Source organism: Peromyscus californicus, unplaced genomic scaffold (assembly GCF_007827085.1).
Source record: "Peromyscus californicus insignis strain IS unplaced genomic scaffold, ASM782708v3 Scaffold_5__1_contigs__length_169319896, whole genome shotgun sequence".
In the NCBI taxonomy this organism is placed as follows: Eukaryota; Metazoa; Chordata; class Mammalia; order Rodentia; family Cricetidae; genus Peromyscus; species Peromyscus californicus.
Genome location: NW_026294573.1, coordinates 51,164,888 through 51,183,048, shown reverse-complemented (window position 1 = coordinate 51,183,048; position 18,161 = coordinate 51,164,888). Strand labels below are relative to the sequence as shown.

Genomic DNA, 18,161 nt, shown 5'->3' with positions numbered 1-18,161 from the left:
TGTAGCTTTGTGCCTTTCCTGGATCTCGTGCTGTAGACCAGGCTGGCCTCGAACTTACAGAGATCCGCCTGCCTCTGCCTCCCGAGTGCTGGGATTAAAGGCGTGCGCCACCACCGCCCAGCTCTCTGTGTAGCTTTTGGCTGTCCTGGAATTCGCTCTGTAGACCAGGCTGACCTCGAACACACAGAGATACGCCCACCTCTGCCTCCCAAGTGCTGGGATTAAAGACATGCACCACCACTGCCCATCTATTCCCTCTTCTTGATATTCTAGTACCTAGGCATCCTTTTTAATTAAATTCAGATATAGGATGAGCATCTCTAATGCAAAAATCTGATAGCAGAAATGCTCCAAAACTTTTGAGTGTCGATATGTTGCCATGTTGTTCCATGTGTAAAATTATTTAACAAATTGTGTGAAATTACCTTTACCTATGAAACAAGTTGTTTTTTATTATTATTAGTTCTTTCTGAATTCCATACAGTGTGTTCTGATTATATTCACCCTTCCCCAACTACACATAAGTTTTATGTTTAGGCTTGGGCCATCCCAAAATATTTTATCATGTGCAGGCAAGATATTCCAGAAATCCAAAACAACTCTGGCTTTCTCTACTTCTCATAAGGCATGCTCAGCCCATACTAGCATCTCTAAAAGTTTCCCAAGAGTTCCAACAGCACTTCTCTCTTGGCCATGTCATCCTCTGGATGAAATTGCTACAATGCATACATATGGGCTCATAGATTTTGTATGCCAGGAATTCTGGCATATCTGAGCTGATCCTCTGCTCCACACTCTCCCATGGCTTGTGATAACCCTGAAACTGGGGAAGAATCTACCTTCCATCTCAGCAAGGTTGCTGGCAGAATGCCTTTTCCTAAAATGCAACTGGAAGCCAGTGCATGTATTGTAAATATAGGCCAGCTGGCCAAACTAATGAGTAGTGAAAAGGTTGAGGAAAAAAGGAAAGGATGGAGGCTTTAAAAGGGAGGAGGGCTGGCAAGATGGCTCAGCAGTTAAGAGTTCTTACTGCTCTTGCAGAAGACAGCAGTTTGGTTACCGGCACCCCTGTAGGCCAGCTCACAACCATCTGCAACTCCGGCTTCAGGAAATCCAATGTCCTCTCCTGGCTTCTATAGGCACTGAACTCACATGCATAAACACACACACACACACACACACACACACACACACACACAGAGAGAGAGAGAGAGAGAGAGAGAGAGAGAGAGAGAGAGAGAGAGAGAGAGAGAGAGAGAGAGGAGAGAGAGAGAGAGAGAGAGAGAGAGAGAGACAGACAGACAGACACAGAGACAGACAGACACATGCACACACGAATATTTTCTATAAAAAGAATGTTTTAAAAGGTTATATGTTATCATTCAGATGAGAGTAGCATTAGATCTCATTGTTTACCCCACTAAGTCAAATAAATTACTGTTTTTCGTGTTTTCCCCCTACAGCTGAGCAGTCTTATGATTCTGTAGAAAGTGAATCAGACTATTATGATCTACAAGAGTGGCAAAATGAAAATTGGACAGAAGAAAATGAGTCAGATGAATCATGGGAAGATGAAGTGGACAAGCTGGTTGCCTGGACTAGTGCCCTTGATGTAGGTGCTCTGGACTATGAGAACTAACATGCAAGGATTTTCTAACCACCCAGGTATCGGGCAGCCTCATTGGAACAACCGTGGAAGACGCTGAGAACCTGGCTGCTGCTCCCTACCCCTGTCGGCCTCATCTTTCTGCAAGCACAAAATACAAGTATAAACCAATGACTTGCTTGCTTTGGGTTTTTCAAATTCTGTTGTTGTTTGGAACTAAGTTAGTCAAAATCAAGTGCTCCCTGCAGCATTCCGGCAATGCTGCTTTTCCATTTTCCCACAATCCAAAGGGTACTGGAACTAAGTTCATACCAGCAACAGGTGGATTAGGAAGAATGCTGAAGGGGAAGAGAAGGGAAAGGCATTTCAGGGACTGGACATAACCCAAGTAGAGGCAACTGTGACTTAACCACTGAGCATCTGTCCAGCCCCTGGGCTATGCCTTTCAAAACAATACTTATTGCCACACCCTCATCAATACATATCTACATATATCACCAATACATATCTATGCATGCATGTAAGTCCAGTTCCGGGTCTAGTTATCGGACAATCTTCATTTCTACAAAATATAGAGCCATTCTACAGCTTGGTTTCTGATCCTGTGGTACTCCTCTGGTTAATTAAATCCCCCAAGTTTGCCTTGAATAGTTTCAGACAGTAAGGCCTCAACTGATCATAATCCCTCACACCTTTGCTGCCCACCTGTTCTCTCTGCCCAACTCCCAACCAGGGTTACAAAATTCTGACAGCTATCCCAGCATTTTCCTGCTTCAACAAATGCCCCACACAGCCAAGAACCAAGCTATGATCCACATCTAACTTGGTACAACTAAGAGTTCTTCCACACCTGATGAGAACTATTACAAATGGCTTCCCCAGGATATAGAGAAAGATGCCTCAGGTGGTGGTCACAGCCACAGAGGGTAGGTTTCTGAGCCATGTCTCCAGTGCAGTTTTAGGATGGCAAATATGTGGAAACAAAGCCCAAATGGACCATGTTAGTTAATCAAAAGCATTTCTTTGTCACCAGCTGCCATCTAGGATGTTTCTTTTCCACTTAATCCCTTCCCTTCAGGGCAAGGAGGCCATGCTTGCTTTCATTTCCTGTAGCCCTGATATCTGACAGTGGAGTAAGGGTAGGGGTGAGGTGGGAAATAGAGATACTAGCCAATAGAAGAGGGTGGTGTGACTGTCCTTCTATTTCTGCCCTCATGCTGAGTCTCCAGTAGAGGCATATCATTAGGACTGACTCTCAGCCCGGTGCCCTTCTCTACACCATCTCATGTAATCTATCGTCTTACCACCCACCCAGGTTCTTCTGTTCTGACGTTTCCCATCTCCTCAAAAGGCATCTTGACTTGAGAGTACCACGTGCATCTGAAATGGCCCTGTAGGAACTCATTCTTGCTCATCCTTCTGCCTCTGATTCCTTCTTTCAGGCAGAGAGACAATCTTCAGACAAAGGCTGGAGGTCCACATCACTTTGGGACAGCTAACCACCAGAACTGGAAATGTTTCCCTCTAGATATCTACGATAGACCCCTCCTCTCATTCCTGTCCTTCTGCCGCTTCCTGTCATGAAGCTTTGAAAATCAGTAGACAAGATGATACTTTTAGCATTTCCAATTTTTTATTTCAATTAAAAAAAAATTTAGCCGGGCGGTGGTGGCGCACGCCTTTAATCCCAGCACTTGGGAGGCAGAGCCAGGCGGATCTCTGTGAGTTCGAGGCCAGCCTGGTCTCCAAAGCGAGTTCCAGGAAAGGCGCAAAGCTACACAGAGAAACCCTGTCTCGAAAAACCAAAAAAAAAAAAAAAAAAAAAAATTTAAGTATTACATTATTTCCTGCCTCTTACTCCACCAACTCTCCCCATAACCCCCATCTAACTCAAATACGTGGCTTCTTTTTAATTATTACTGTGTGTGAATATGTAAAATACAACCTGCTGAGTCCATTTAGAGTTGCTCATGTGTATATGTTTTAGGGCTGACCACTTGGTATTGGGTAACCTATGGGGGCCCCTTTCTGGTAAAGACTAGTTCTCTTTCAATCAACTGTGCTTACTTGCCTGTATCTCTTAGCCAAGGGGTGGGGCCCTGTAAGAGTTCTCCTTTTCATGTTCATATTTCTATTGGTGTCGTCATTGTTTGGGCCTGGCTTAAGCACCTGTGTTTCCCTGTCATTTCTAAGAGACACAGTGTCACAGCAAACTTCCTAGTCCTCAGATTCTTACAATATTTCCACCCCATTTTCTGTCATGTTCCCTGAGTCTTAGATGGGGTGCGGGTGTACTGTAGATTTATCAGTTTGGGCTTCACACCCTACTATGATCAGATGTTCTCTTCATTTTGACTGCTTATGGCTTTCTGTAATGATCTCTGTCTACTTCAAAGAGAAGTTTCTTTGATGAGTGATGGAAGCTGCACTCCTCTTTGACAATAAAGGGAAACGTTTAGTATGCAATTAGGATTGATAGTGGTTTAGGAGAGCGGCAGTCATCCATTCTTCTCTAGGCCCTATGATCTCACTAGTCAGAGGTAGCTGGCTGCTTTTCTAGACCAGGTATGATTTTCTTCCCGTTAAGTGGGCCTATGTCCAGTTACACAAGCCTCCAAGAAATGAGTGTCACTATTGTTCTTGAAGGACATCTTGCCATGCTGGCCATTGATGTGGTTCAGAAGTGTCATATCTGGGTAGGACTGGGTTGTTTCCCTCCCTTGACAGCTTACGTAGCACCCATGAAAGATGTTCCTCAGGGAAGGGGCCTTGAGGGTTATGTCTAGCTGATGAAACTTCCTTTATGACTCTCTCACCTTCCTAAACCACAATGACCTTCATGAGTCAGAAGGGCACCCTCTCCAGCACAACTCCCTACCTTTGTGTCTTGGTCTCTTTGGACTGCTATCCAAAATGCCACAAACTTGGTAGTTTAGAAACAACAGAAATTCATTTATCTCAACTTTAGAGAGCTGTAAGTGTTGAGTTGCTATCCAGAATTCCAGTGTTTACCAGGGTTAATCCACTCAGCCACAGATAGACTTGGGAGTCATTTCCAATTTGACTGTACACCTATAAAAGCTACTGTGGCAAATCCATCCTATTAGTAATGATCATTTTTGTCTAATCCCTTCTGTGAGTATAGACTGAGCCTGTGCCTTGCTGATTGATAGATAATGCGATATATATTGAGGATGATTGGATTGTTACACCTGTCATTATGGTACCCACAGAAAATTCCATCTCAGCCGACTGAGAGGGTCCCCTGAAGGCTTTGAAGAAGAGAACTGTGGTGTCAGGGAAAGGCTGCAAGGCAAGGAACTGCCAGCTGCTTTGAGGAGCTGATAGGAGGGCATGGCTGATCATCAACAAAGTACTGAAAGACCTCAGTCCTACCACTTCAAGAAACGCTGCACACAGCAGTCTAAACCGGGAAAGGCTCCTGCTCTCGAAAGGAATGCAACCTAACCAACATCCTGCCTCAGCTCTGTGCAAGCCTGAGCCCCACGCCAGGCCATGGCCAGAGTTCTGATCTTGAAAACTAGAAAAGAAAAGCAGATTCTGGCTTGTGCTGTCACATTTGTAGTAGTTTGTCATACAGAAAACTAATTAAGCCATTGCAAACATTTGAAGTCTTTGCATAGACCTATGTTTTACTGTGTTGTAAGTAAATATAGGGAACGGAAGTAGTTAGATCGAAGGTGGGAGTGTGTTGGGGGTTTTAGGAAACTGCCAAACTCTCTCCCAGTCATATTAGAGTCAAACAGTTCTAGTATCTCTCCATCCTGACCGGTTCTTGATGTAGTTGGTCTTCTAAACGTCGGCCATTGTGGAATGTCGAAGTGTCTTCGCTCTCCTTTTCCCCGAGGACCAGCACACTGCCCATCTTTTCATTTGCTTCCTTGAGATGCTTTTGTCTTCAAACACCCTGGGATGCTTATTTTCTTATAGTATTTTGAGAGTTCTAGATCCTGGCTAGCAGCTCCCTATCAGATCATGACCTGCAGACATGCAATTTTCAAACTAGTGGCCGAGCCTTTTCTTTTCATCATCTTAGTAATGTCTTTTCAAGAGCATTTTTAAAAAATTTTATAAAGTTCAATTATTTTTCTCTTATAAATTGTGTTCTATTATTTAATCCAGTCAACAAGACTTCCCTTTGTTTCTTGTAGAAATTTTATAATTGTAGGTTTTATATTACATCTACCATGTATTAAAAGCTAACTTTAGCATATGATCACAAAGGGATGGATCAAAATTTGTGGATTCCCCTTCCTCCCTTCCTCCCTTCCTTCCTTCCTTCCTTCCCTACATACCTACTTCCCTCTTTTCCTTCATTCCTTTCTTTCTTCCTTTTGTTTGTATGAGTATCTAGCTGTACCAGCAACATTTCTTCTACCTCCAGTGAATTGCCTTAGACCTTTGTTGGCGGTTGTGTGTGTGGTCTATTCTCAGACTCCCTAAAGCTAGTCCACCATCTGTCTGTCTTTGTACAATACCATGTTGCCTTGTGCTGTGGGATGGTCTGTATGTCAAATGTGTTGCTGATTGGTCAATAAATAAATCACTGATTGGCCCGTGGCCAGGCAGGAAGTATAGGCGGGACAAGGAGGAGAATAGAGAAGGGAAGTAAAAGGCGGAGGGAGAGACACACTGCGAGCCGCCATGATGACAAGCCGCCTGGGAAGATGCCGGTAAGCCACGAGCCATGTGGCAAGGTATAGATTAATGGAAATGGATTAATTTAAGCTGTAAGAACAGTCAGCAAGAAGCCTGCCACGGCCATACAGTTTGTAACCAATATAAGTCTCTGTGTTTACTTGATTGGGTTTGAGCAGCTTGGGACTGGCGGGTGAGAGAGATTTGTCCTGACTGTGGGCCAGGCAGGAAAACTCTAGCAACAGCCTTGATTATCACTCTACTGTGTAACTTAGGATAAGGTTAGCCCTCAATTTTGTTCTTCTTTTTCAACCTTATTACGGCTATTCTAGGTCCTTTACATTTCCAAATAGGTTGATATCAGCCCATCACTGTCTAAATAAAAATCATCTGAGAGATTTGGTTTGGAATACATTGACTCTATAGGCCAATTGGTGGAGGGTTGACATTTGAACGTATGTACTGAGTTGTCCCATCTTGAACCTTCCATTTTTTTCTCCTCATGACCAAATATCTCTTGACAATACTTTGTAATTTTCTATTGTTTGCTTGTATATATTTTGTAAGCTATTTCTTCTGAATGTTTTTTTTGGGTTTGTTTTAAATGGTGGGTTTTTGTTTTGTTTTGTTTTTAGTTTGCAGTTTTCCTTTAGTAGTATGTAGATATGACTTTTTTTAAAGTGTATGTTTTAAAGCAATGTTTTAAATGAAAATATAATTGTTTTTCCTAACTTCCATAATCATTTATATATAAAGGTCTTATTTTGGAATTAGCCTTCTCTTTGCTCTCCAGCTCATTTTATATTAATATGTGATCCATATTAAGAATCCAACCAACCCCTTCTGAACTTTTTTTTTGTCAGTTCTTGCTCATATTGAAAGGTTTGGGGCTTGGAGTTCAAGGGGGACACTCTTTATTAGAAGAGTTATCAGTGCTGTGGACAGACAGACAACAGCATGGCCAGGACTGTGGGGGCCCCTACAAGCTCTCCTGCCTGCAGGAAAAAATCAGATAGAGGCAAGAAGAAAACATGGTTCAGCATGACTTATTAGTTAACCCGGCTGGTTCAAAATTCTAGAGTCTGACCCCAAGCAGTTTATTTCTGACATAGTTAAACACAGTCCAACTCTGGAGAAAGACTTCCTTGTGACAATTATCACAATAAAGCTCAGGGCATGACCACATTGAAACTCCTTTGCAAAGTACATGTCTTTTGCAAAGTGCCTGTGAGGATAGATACTATTGACTGAGAAACAATGCTCAGGGTAAGGGTCTAGGGAGGAAGGATTTGTAATAAGCATAACAGTAAACTCTTTTACAAAGTACATGGGACTTCTTTTCACAATAATGGAGGATTCAGGTGAAGCCTGGCTCTACAGAATAGCAAGGATCACAAGGCTATTAACAACATCCACTCCAGCCTTCTGAGTGGAACAGGTGTAAATTTCTTCCGTTGAGGAGAAAAACCTGCCTGTATAACATCCTAGTTTCTCGATTGCTATCTGTGAGCATGAAGACCTAGTGCCCTCTACAGGGCGCTCTGAGGAAAGTTCGGGTCCCAATGCCATAGATGAAGAGAGCATTGAAGGGGCTCTGAAGAGACTATGGGCCCGGGAGGTTGTCCACTCTTACAGATCTCAGTGGAAGGAGGTTTTATGCTACATAGTTAATGAGTAGTCCACAGCATGGGCCAACTTTCCAGCAAAGGAATGTGCAGGGGGTTAATGGGACAGAAGGACACATCTTGTGGAGTTGTTCCCATTATACTGGCTCTCCTCTGATGCCCCTTAGTCTGGCAACATGAGCCTGTAAACCTCACTGGGAATGTGAGAATGGTGCCTATCATTCTCTTGGAACCTGGACACCTGCAAGTCTGTTAATGAGTTAGAGATCCACAAACAGGCTTCCCATTTGAGTTATAGCAGCTGCAAGTGGGTGTGGCTTGGTTAGCCCCTGGTCCAAAACCTAACATACACTAGTACTACGTAATATTCTTTAACTTCATTACTTTTCTTTTTTTCCTAATTTTTGGCTGATTGAGTTTGTTCTTTGACAATTTAATGCATTTATATGATGTGTCCAGATTGTTCTTACCTCCCTCCCATCCCTATCAGTCCCATCTGAGATTAATGACTTTTGGTTTTGCTTTGTAACCCATTAGTTTAACTGAGGCTGCCTGTGTGAATACTGAATAGGAAGTATCCATAGGATAGTGTCAGCCTCTACTCTCCCTTGGGTTTGCTGATAGTTTTTCTTAGAGTTCGTTCTAAAGGTTCCCTGGGAATCTCATACATTCTCATCAATTTTATTCCTTCCAGAGTCTCTGTCACTATCTCTTAACCCAAGTATAATGAGCCCCCCTCCACCTTCTGCTGTCTGTATGGTGGTCTTGGTGGTCAGAAGCACTTGGGAGAGGCCTTTCTAGCTTAGCTGAGGCATGTCATTTCTCCAGGTTTGCATTAGCAGGTTGCTGGACTGGAACTGATGGACTGCAACCCAGAAAGGGGTCTGGGAAAGAAGTCCCTCAGACCCAAGTGATGACAAAGTGGAAGATATTGCAGTATGTGGGTTTTTTTTTTTAATTAATCTTAGGTTTTCATAGTGGTTCGTGGACCCACTAAGATTTGGGAAGCCATACATGTTATATGGAGACAGGCCATTGGCCCTTCTTGGCTTTCCCCCTGTCAATTACCATAGATGACTCATTTGTAAGCAATATGATCCTGTCATCTAAGGGAGCTTCTCACAGGTCCTGCCTGACCTTGTAGCTTCATGAGGAAACATAAGTACTAGGCCCCTCTCCATTGAGTCCTTTTCCTCTACAGGAAATGTATCTCATCCAGAACACAAATACGGGCCATGCTACTGTTGCTTATGTGAGTTAGATGTCTTATAAGTCACCCCATATCGAGACTGGGCAGCAGATGATAGTTGGGGGATTTTAAGCAGACATGACAAAGTGCATCTGAAAAGCTTTTAAATAAGCAGGATGTAAAGTGGAGAGATGCCATTAAAAATAGACAAGCATAAGCAGAGGATGACACAGAAGATTGCACTCCCTGAGTCCTTAGCCGAGAAGATAATGGAGGAAGGAACTTGTGTCAAGCGTCAATAGACTCCTTTGCATGTCATTGATCCATCTACCATTTTGTCTGGGTTGGCACTGGACCTTGCAAGACCATGAAATAAAATGCCTCAGTTCAGCTGCCCAGAGTCCCTGGTGCTCATTATTATGAAATGGGGTTCCTCTCTTTCCTCTACAGTATGTCTATCAGTCAGAGAATCCAATCTCCAGATGTCGTTTGTTCTCTTTAAGAGGACAGGTGACTTCCAGATGGATCCCATCCTACTCTGGGTCCTGGCTGACCTTGGAAGACAAGGGCCAAAGTATCAGCTGTCCTTTTTATTATTATTTTTCATCTTCTCTTCATTAATATTGTTGTAGAGACCCACAGAGGTTTCCTAGTGAGGACTTACTCAGGGTCTGAGAATCTGAGCTTGCTTTACCCAGCAGGGCTGCATAAGGGGATGATTGGATGACAGGCATGGTTACCAGGTGTTTGAAAGGGTCTATACTTGGCTATGCGATGTGTTTTGATCTAGCAAGGGGGAGGCCTTTTACCCCACCCCGTGGCATTGTTATAAAAAGCCCTTTTGAATAAACAGAAAAGGCCACTGGGTAGTAATCTAGGCCCTCCTAAAGCTATCCTATGTTTCTGTCTTTCTTCTCTTCGAGGTCTCTTTCTATCTAATATTTTCTTATCCCTCTCTCCTCCTCATAGGAACCATTAAAAAAGGTGAGAGCTGGCCTCCCACAGATGGTGCCAGAACTTGGGAATTGGGTACAGAGGAGATAAGTAAGGGAGAGAAGGGGGCACCATGGAAGCAGCTGGACATGTCCGGTTACTAAGGTTAGGCTGTAATGTTCTATCCTTCGAGAGTAAAATTGCAAATAAAAAGCAAAGTAAAGTTAGGCTGCAGCAAGTATCTCTAATCTGTCTCTATGTTTCTCTCTCTCTCTTTATCTATTTAGTAAGTTTGGTTTAAAGTTGTAAAAAAGTTTTGGTGAAGTTTGGAGACTATAAGCTTTAGGTCCAGGGATATGGTGAAGATTTAATATAAAGTAATTTAGAGTGGAGTAGGTTTTTCCTGAGCATGACAGGACCTGGGACACACAAAGCAGTGTCCAGGATCTAGCAGCCACTGTGAACTTAGCAGTCCAAGTGGCTTCAGAAGCTCCAGAAGCCACCAACAATAGTAGACACTGAGCAAGCCAGTGCAAGCAGCATGGTTCTGCATGCTTTCTGCCAGGAAGAGGCCATGGTGGGAGAATGCAGTCAGCCAGCTGGAGAGACATGGCTTGAGGCTATGAGCAATCTTGACAAGCCAAGCAAAGGCTCTGTGTAGCAAGAGAGGTGAACACAGGCAACAGCTTGGAGAGCCACAGCTGAGACTTCAGACCCCAGTAGCCAAAGCACCTGGAGCTAGAGTCCCTGGTGGCCAGAGCCAAGTGAGGGATGCCCTGGGGAGTGCAGGCAGAGTTCAGGCAGAGAGCCAAGTGGGGCAGCATCCCCACAGGGTGGAATGGTGGCAGTGGTAGTGCTGCAGACCCAGTGGAAACACCCAGGTGAGATATGCTGGAACTTAGGCCAGCCTGAGTTCCCAGCAACAGAGTGGAGCTGCCCTGAGGGCAGCAGTCAGCTCTGCAATAAGGGCAGCCCACAGAGGCTTCCCAGACTTTAAGTGCTGCATGCAAGGCCACCAGTAGAGCAGGTAATGGGACCAGAGGAAGTCTCAGCTTATAGCAGCTGGGTTTCCTCCAGGACTAAGGTAATGAATGAGAAGCTGCAGCTTATAGTGGCTGGGATTCACCTTGAGCTCCTGCAGTGTGAGGCGATTGAGAGCCCTAGGACTAGGCAGGATGGTTATGGGAGGTACAGACAGATTGGGACTGTAAAAGCAACAGGAGGAACCAGGATCCAAAAGCTGTGCAGTTTCTGTTTGCTGGCTGTAAGAAGGTCTCTTTTGAGTGAACTCTGTAGCAGCCAGCTATTGTGGAACAAATTGCCTAAGGGGAAGGCTATGGACTGCAAAGCACAGCTGTAGCAATAGAGTAAAAGTTTCAGAGATGCTTGCTTGAACTGCAAAGAGATTTGGTAATGGACTCCTCATATTTTGAGCAGTTTGCTTCAGAGTCATTATGACTTGGACTGCTATACAGGGACTTTAGGGCAGCTGATGAGCCAGGCCCTGATTTCGAGCACTCAGAGGAACTTTGAGACTGGTATCAGAACTGTCTTTTTGAACTTTTCAGACTTAAGAAATAGGATGGACAGGAATGATTCAATTGCAATGGGACAATGTTTGACTTTACTTATGCATATATACTCAATCAACTATGATGACTTATGAATTGTTTTGTATATGTATATTTGTTTTGTTAACTGTAGTGACTCACAAACCTTGTGTAGAAATGGAACTGTTAAATAGGAATGGACGGAACAGGTTTTGTGTAGAAATGGAAAAGTTTGGTTTTTTTCTAACTGGGCTCAAGGTGCAGCTTAAAAAATTATTAAAAAAAAGTGGGGGAGAGTTAATATTCCTCAGTCTATTTAATTAAAAAATATTTTCTTGTCCCTTGAGTGGACTGATGTTAATTTGTGTTAATGTACCCTATGCTTTGTATAGTTCTATTAAAATTTTGCTTTTGGATGTTTGCTAAAAGTTCATGAAGTGTAAAGAGTTTGCTTTTGGATGTAAGTTTACAGGACTTGTAAATATATGTTATAATATTCATGCTAGAATTATGTAATCCTGTTGATATTAATGAACCATGGTTTGGTGATGCTAAGGGAGTCTTTAGGCTTGATGTGGTTGCATCAGGAGTTTACTGGTTTATTTGATGCAGTTGCATCAGGAGTTTATTGATTTTTAAAAAGGGCTTGGTGCAGCTGAGGCTGCTATAGACATCTTAGACCCATTCAAACAAGGACATTCCATCTTGGTCATTCTCTGCTCCTTTACTGGAGAGTATGGCAGCCATGGGGATTGCTGTGGTTGTTAAAGCTACTTGCAAGCTCTTAGTGTGGACCTGATTCAGAGCTGCACAAAGTTAAGCTCCGTACCTTCCCCTGCCAGAGGCTGGTAGTCAGAGACATGTAAATCCTTCTTGCTAGCCATCAATCTAAGACAGAGTACACTTGACAGAAAGTGTATTTCAGTGACAGATAAGGCTGACTAGTGAAGAAAAAGATGACCTAAGACAGACATAGTCTATCTGTGGGTTCTGAGGGGCCCTTTAAAATATTAAGAAGGAGGAGTTGTAGAGATCCACAGAGATTTCCTAGTGAGAACTTATTCAGGGTCTGAGAATTTGAGCTTGCTTTACCCAGCAGGGCTGCATAAGGGGATGATTTGACCCTGGGCATGGTTACCAGGTGTTTGGAAGGATATACACTTGACTGCGCAGAGTGCTTTGATCTAGCAAGGGGGGGGGGGGGGAGTGTTTTGCCCTACCCCTTGGCATTGTTATAAAAAGCCATTTTGAATAAACAGAAAAGACCGATGGGTATTGACCTAAGTCCTCCCAAAGCTATCCTGTGTTTCTGTCTTTCCTCTTATCATCTAGGTCTCTTTCTATCTAGTATTTTCTTATCCCTCTCTCTTCCTCACAGGAATCCTTAAAAAGGTGGGAGCTGGCCTCCAACATATTGTAACAGATCCCCAGACCTCAGCACAACTGACACCATGTTGGAGACACCATTCTGACGTTAAAACCTAACACTTAGGCCCCAATACCTGTTAAAATGGAAACAAAGACCTAATCCATCAAAGACCTATTCCATAGTTACAGGACCAAGAAAAGTTCCCTAAAGGTGCTAACTTTGTTTTGGGGCTTCTGTAGTTTCACTTTTTGCTAACTGTTCTTGCTAACTGAAGTGTATCAAAGAGGATGTGGTTTTTGTGCATAAAAGACAAAGAACTGTGACGCTCAGGGCTGCATGATTTGGACAAGTTCTGTGTGCAGCTGCCTGCTGGCAATAAAGACTTTCTTTTCAGCTTTAAGAGTATTCATGTGTGCTTGCTGGGGGACTTAATTTACAACAGTGAGGGCCTCCAAGCTTTCCTTGTTGAACACCCAGAAGGAGAGCTTTCCCAGTCTTATGATTTTAACTTTTGTGTAACATTTAGATAAAGCTTCTGTTAAAAACATAAACAAACAACAACACAAACAGCTTTAAATAAATTCTGATTTCATTTTGACTTAAGTTCCCTACATGGTTAAATACTAGCAAAGCAAAATACAAGTAATTATTGTGATTAGACATATATTCTTTGCTCTTTTGAGCCACTTCTTATGAACATTATCATGAGTGGATCACAATGAGCTTAGGAATTGTAGTAACCTTAGACCAGCAAATACACACAATCTTTACATCCCTCCCTCCATAAGCCTTGATGACTTATTCATACTCTCTGTATCTTGGCTTCAGCTATTTTTATTTTGTCCTCATAGTTTAAGGAAAAATTCTTATATTTTATACTAAATCTATATTATCTAAAATAGTCTCCTTTCTTTTTAATCCTTCTTACCAAAAATACAACCTCATATTTCCAGTTTATAAATATCTCTCATCTACTTACTGCATCTTTCCTAATTGAATCCAAATTACATACAGGTTCCACAGTAGCAGTTTTTGTTTATATCCATATACAATTATACATATATATATTATCAAACTGTTGTTGTTGTAAGTCTCAGGCAAACTTTGCCACCACTTAGGTTTTCACATTCCCCCTCCCTGTAGTCTCACAGAGTCTGAGTTAGAGAAAGCTTTACTGCAGAAAGAGCCTGTAGAAACAATATTGGATCATTTTCTGGTTTTCCTTTCCTTTGGGTGGGGGATTACTTTCCTAGAGCCCCAACATTTTCCCTCATGCACCACCCAGGGGGAATGTTGGAGGGAAAATCCTCCTTCCTTCCTTTCTTTGGATCTCTAGGCCAACTTTGGGTAGTCTCTGTGTCTGAAATTCCCTATGCACTCAACCTCTATACACATTGGAGATGACCTGGGTCCTTACAGTTGCTGCAGCCACCCCCACATCTTTGCAGGAACATGGAATCACAGAGGGAGACTCTACACTCACTTTACATCTAGGATACATTTCAGCCATATTTTCTTGACCTCTGTAAATACCCAGCTACCAAAGCAGTACTGTAGTCCAATTTACCTAGCTTGGTTCACACACAAAGTTGCTTGGTTGTTCCAGTTAAGGGGTCTCTTTCTTCTGGAGTGCCCTCTAAGTTCCCCCACATCAGTTTTACAGCTCTCAGAATTGTCTTGGGTCTTTTCTAAAGTGTTGGGGAGATACAAAGTTCTGACACAGCGGGCCACCCAAAAGGGAGATGGGATGCATCCCACTTTCTTGGGATCTCCACCCCTGTACAGAAACCCTGCATGACCCCTATGCTAGCTAGCTTTTATGTCAATGTGACACAGGATAGAGTCATTTTGGAAGAGGGAACCTCAATTGAGAAATGCCTGTGGGCAAGGCTATGGTGCATTTTCTTGATTAATGATTGATGTGAGTGGGTCCATCCCACAAGGGGCAGTGTCACCCCTGGGCAGATGGTCCTGGCTGGTATAAGAAAGCAGGCTGAGCAAGCCAGTAAACAGCACTGTTCCATGGCCTCTACATTAGGCCCTGCCTGGCCCAAAGTTCTTGACCTGTTTGAGTTCCTGCCCTGACTTTCTTCAGTGATGGGCTATAATGTGTAAGTGTAAGATGAAATAGACCCTTTCCTATCCAAGTTGGTTTTGGTCACAGTGCTTTATGACAGCAACAGAGACCCTAAGACAACCCTCCAAAAACATGAGGAACAAGGACACCCACTTTATAATAATGAACACCAGAGACCCAGAGCAGCAAAATTAAGCAGTTTATTTTATAATCTAGCAAGGTCAGATGTCAGCCCAGATCAATAGCAGGCATACTGATAGAATGTAGAAAACAATTTTTATAACCACGAGTATGGGCCTTTTCTCCTTTTCCTCATCATCCGAGTACTCAGGGGGTAACAATCCTATATCATCTGCTGCATATACTTGTCTATTTCTCAACAAAGACCAGGTGTGAATTTAACTCTACATTTTATATACTTTTTAAAGATTTTTACATAAACTTTTTCATTAAGCAATCAAGCTTAGCTATTAATAATTTTCTATTCTAAACTTTCAGTGTGTATATGGAGGCAGTGTCATAGCTAGACTACAAGAGGCCAGCAGAGGTCCAATGTTTTTCCATTCATCTGATGCTGGACCCAAGCTGACTCAGGCATTTTTGTCTTGAAAATGGACCTTTAAAAAAACTTACATGCTAGGCTTGGAGGTGCATGTTTTTAATCCTAGCACTCTGAAGGCAGAGGCAGTTAGATCTCTGAGTTTGAGGTCAGCATGGTCTACAGAGCAAGTTCCATGACCGCCAGGGCTGCACAGGTTTGTCTTGAAAAGCAAAAGACTATTATGTCTGCTCCACCCATGCCTGATTGTTGGCAGGGTCACTCTTGTGCAAACTGAATACAGGTACAATAGTTACTCTAAGTTCGAGTTTGTGACTCTGACTCTGTTGCCCAGAAGACAACTTCACAGGTCTCCTCTGTAGCTTCTGCCTCTTAAATGCTTCCTTTTTCTTTTATTGAAAATACTTTTTCTCACCCAATATATTCTGATTATGGTTTTCCTTCCCTCTACTTCTCTTAGATCCTCCCCACATTCCCTACCATCCAGATCCATACCCTTTCTGTCACCCTTTAGAAAACAAACAGGCATCTAAGGGATAGTAACAAAATACAATAAGGTAAAGCAGAAAGAAACAAGTCAGAAGAGCATAAAAGAACGGAAGGAAAAGAGCAGAAGGGAAGGCATAAGAAAAAGATGTAGATACAGAGATCAGTTTGTTTGCACACTCAGGAATCCCATAAAAATCACAAAATCAAAAGCCATAATACACATACAAAGGGCTCACAGGGTAAAAATAATAATAACAAAAACTGAAATAAGAAAAGAAAAAGCCCTGACATGGCATTATGAGACAAGGAACCTCCAAAGATGCTATTGAGTTTGTCTTCTGTTAGCCATCTACTGCTGGGCAGGCAGCCAACCCTTAAGAGTAGTTCATTTCCCTAGGGAGACTCCCTTGGAAGAAACTAAATTTTCATTTGCAAGTGGTTATCAATTGAAGATTGCTTCTGAGTTAGGGTTGGAGGCATGTGTCCACTTCTTTCAGCTCTCGGACCCCATCTGGTGCAGACCTGTGCAGGCCCTGTGCATGTTGCCTCTGTACGTTTGTATGTGCATTGGTCCTGTTGTGTTTAGAAGGCCTTGATTTCTTGGTGTCCTCCATCCCCTACGGCTATTAAACACTTTTTGTCTCCTCTTCTAGAGGGTTCCCTGAACCCTGGGGGAAGAAAATTGGGGGAAATACGGTGATGAAGGCTGAGGGTTCCAAGGTCTCTCACTCTCTGCATATTGTCTGGCTGTGGGTCTCTGTATTTGTTCCCATCTGTTGTAGGAGGAAGCTTCTCTGATGATGGCTGAGCAAGGCAGGGATCTATGAGTACAGCAGAATGTCCTTAGGAGTCATTTTATTGCTAGTTCCTTTAGTATTAGGCTTTTCCCTACATCCCTTGACTATCTAGTCTCAGGATCTTGGTCATCCAAGCATCATCAAATATGCGTTCCAACTCGTGGAATGGGCTTAAGTCAAATCAGATATTGGTTGGTTCTTTCCACAAGCCACCATTTTACTAACATTTCTTCCAGGCAGGATACCATTGTAGTTCAAAGGGCTTGTAGCACAGTCGGGGTTTATGTTTTTCCTTTGGTAGCATGCAGAATACCTTTGGTACAAAGAACACTAGCCCACAGCAGTAAAAGCTCTAGGTAGGCACCAGCTCAGCTTCTCTTTGTTCAGTGGGTTTTGTAGGCTTTATCTTCAGCGATAGGTCCTTGCTGTCAATTGGTGGAAAGCAACCTGTAGCCTTGGCAACAGCCTGAATTGTTTGGGGGCTTCCCCTGGAATCCCTTTGACCAACAACTCAAATAGATGTAACCTATTCCTGGTACTTAAAACTTCATTTGGTGACAGGAGATGTCCAACTGGGGCTCTGTCTCATTGTTATTTGGAGATTTTATTTAGATCACCTTCATATATGAATATATTTTAGGAAATTTATACTGTATTCCATTTTCTTACACTCCCTCTAAGGGGAAAAGGGGGATGAGGGAGGGAATATGGGGAGAGACAGCTAAAATTAAGGGCCTGTGCTGCCACCCAGGATCGTGGTGTCGTCTAGGACCAGGTTGCTGCCAAGACATATCAATGGCAGCACAGGCCACCCAGATCTGTGTGGCCCTGGCTGCATCATAGCCACCAGACTCCAACAAGGCCACAGATTGTGGCCTGGACCCCGGGCCTCTCTGTGGGCCCTAATAAGCCACAGACTTCAACACAGACCCCAGCTGTGGTAGGACCATGGACCCAGACACGGCCCCTAGCTGCAGCCCTGGCCCTGATGCTACCATGGCACCGGGTAGTAGTATGTGCCACTCATATCTGTATGGACCAGGCTGCAGCATGGACCTTCAGCACCAACATGATCCCAGTTGACTGATCAGACCCCAGGCAACTACGCAGCCTTTAGTTACAACAGGAGACACAAATGTCAACTCAGACCCTGGCTTCAGCAGGACCATGGACCCAAACATGGCCCTCAGCAGCAGCCCTGGCCTCGACATCACCATGGCCCCAGTTGGCAACATCAGCTTACTCCTCACCACCTTCATTTCTGCCTCTCTGGGTGGGTCTCCCACTAGATTTATTCCTAGATATTTT

General features: G+C 43.3%; 1 protein-coding gene across 2 annotated transcripts in view; it reads left to right on the top strand.

Moving 5' to 3' along the window:
* The window catches only part of Ube2u (ubiquitin conjugating enzyme E2 U), a 60,621-nt gene extending 58,843 nt beyond the window's left edge, over window positions 1-1,778 (top strand). For both annotated transcript variants that reach the window (XM_052717426.1, XM_052717428.1), the window contains one exon: window positions 1,464-1,778. In XM_052717426.1, the coding sequence (XP_052573386.1) occupies window positions 1,464-1,639 (176 nt within the window). In that variant the 3' untranslated portion in view covers window positions 1,640-1,778. The remainder of the gene's footprint in view (window positions 1-1,463) is intronic.
* Window positions 1,779-18,161: the final 16,383 nt, after the last annotated feature.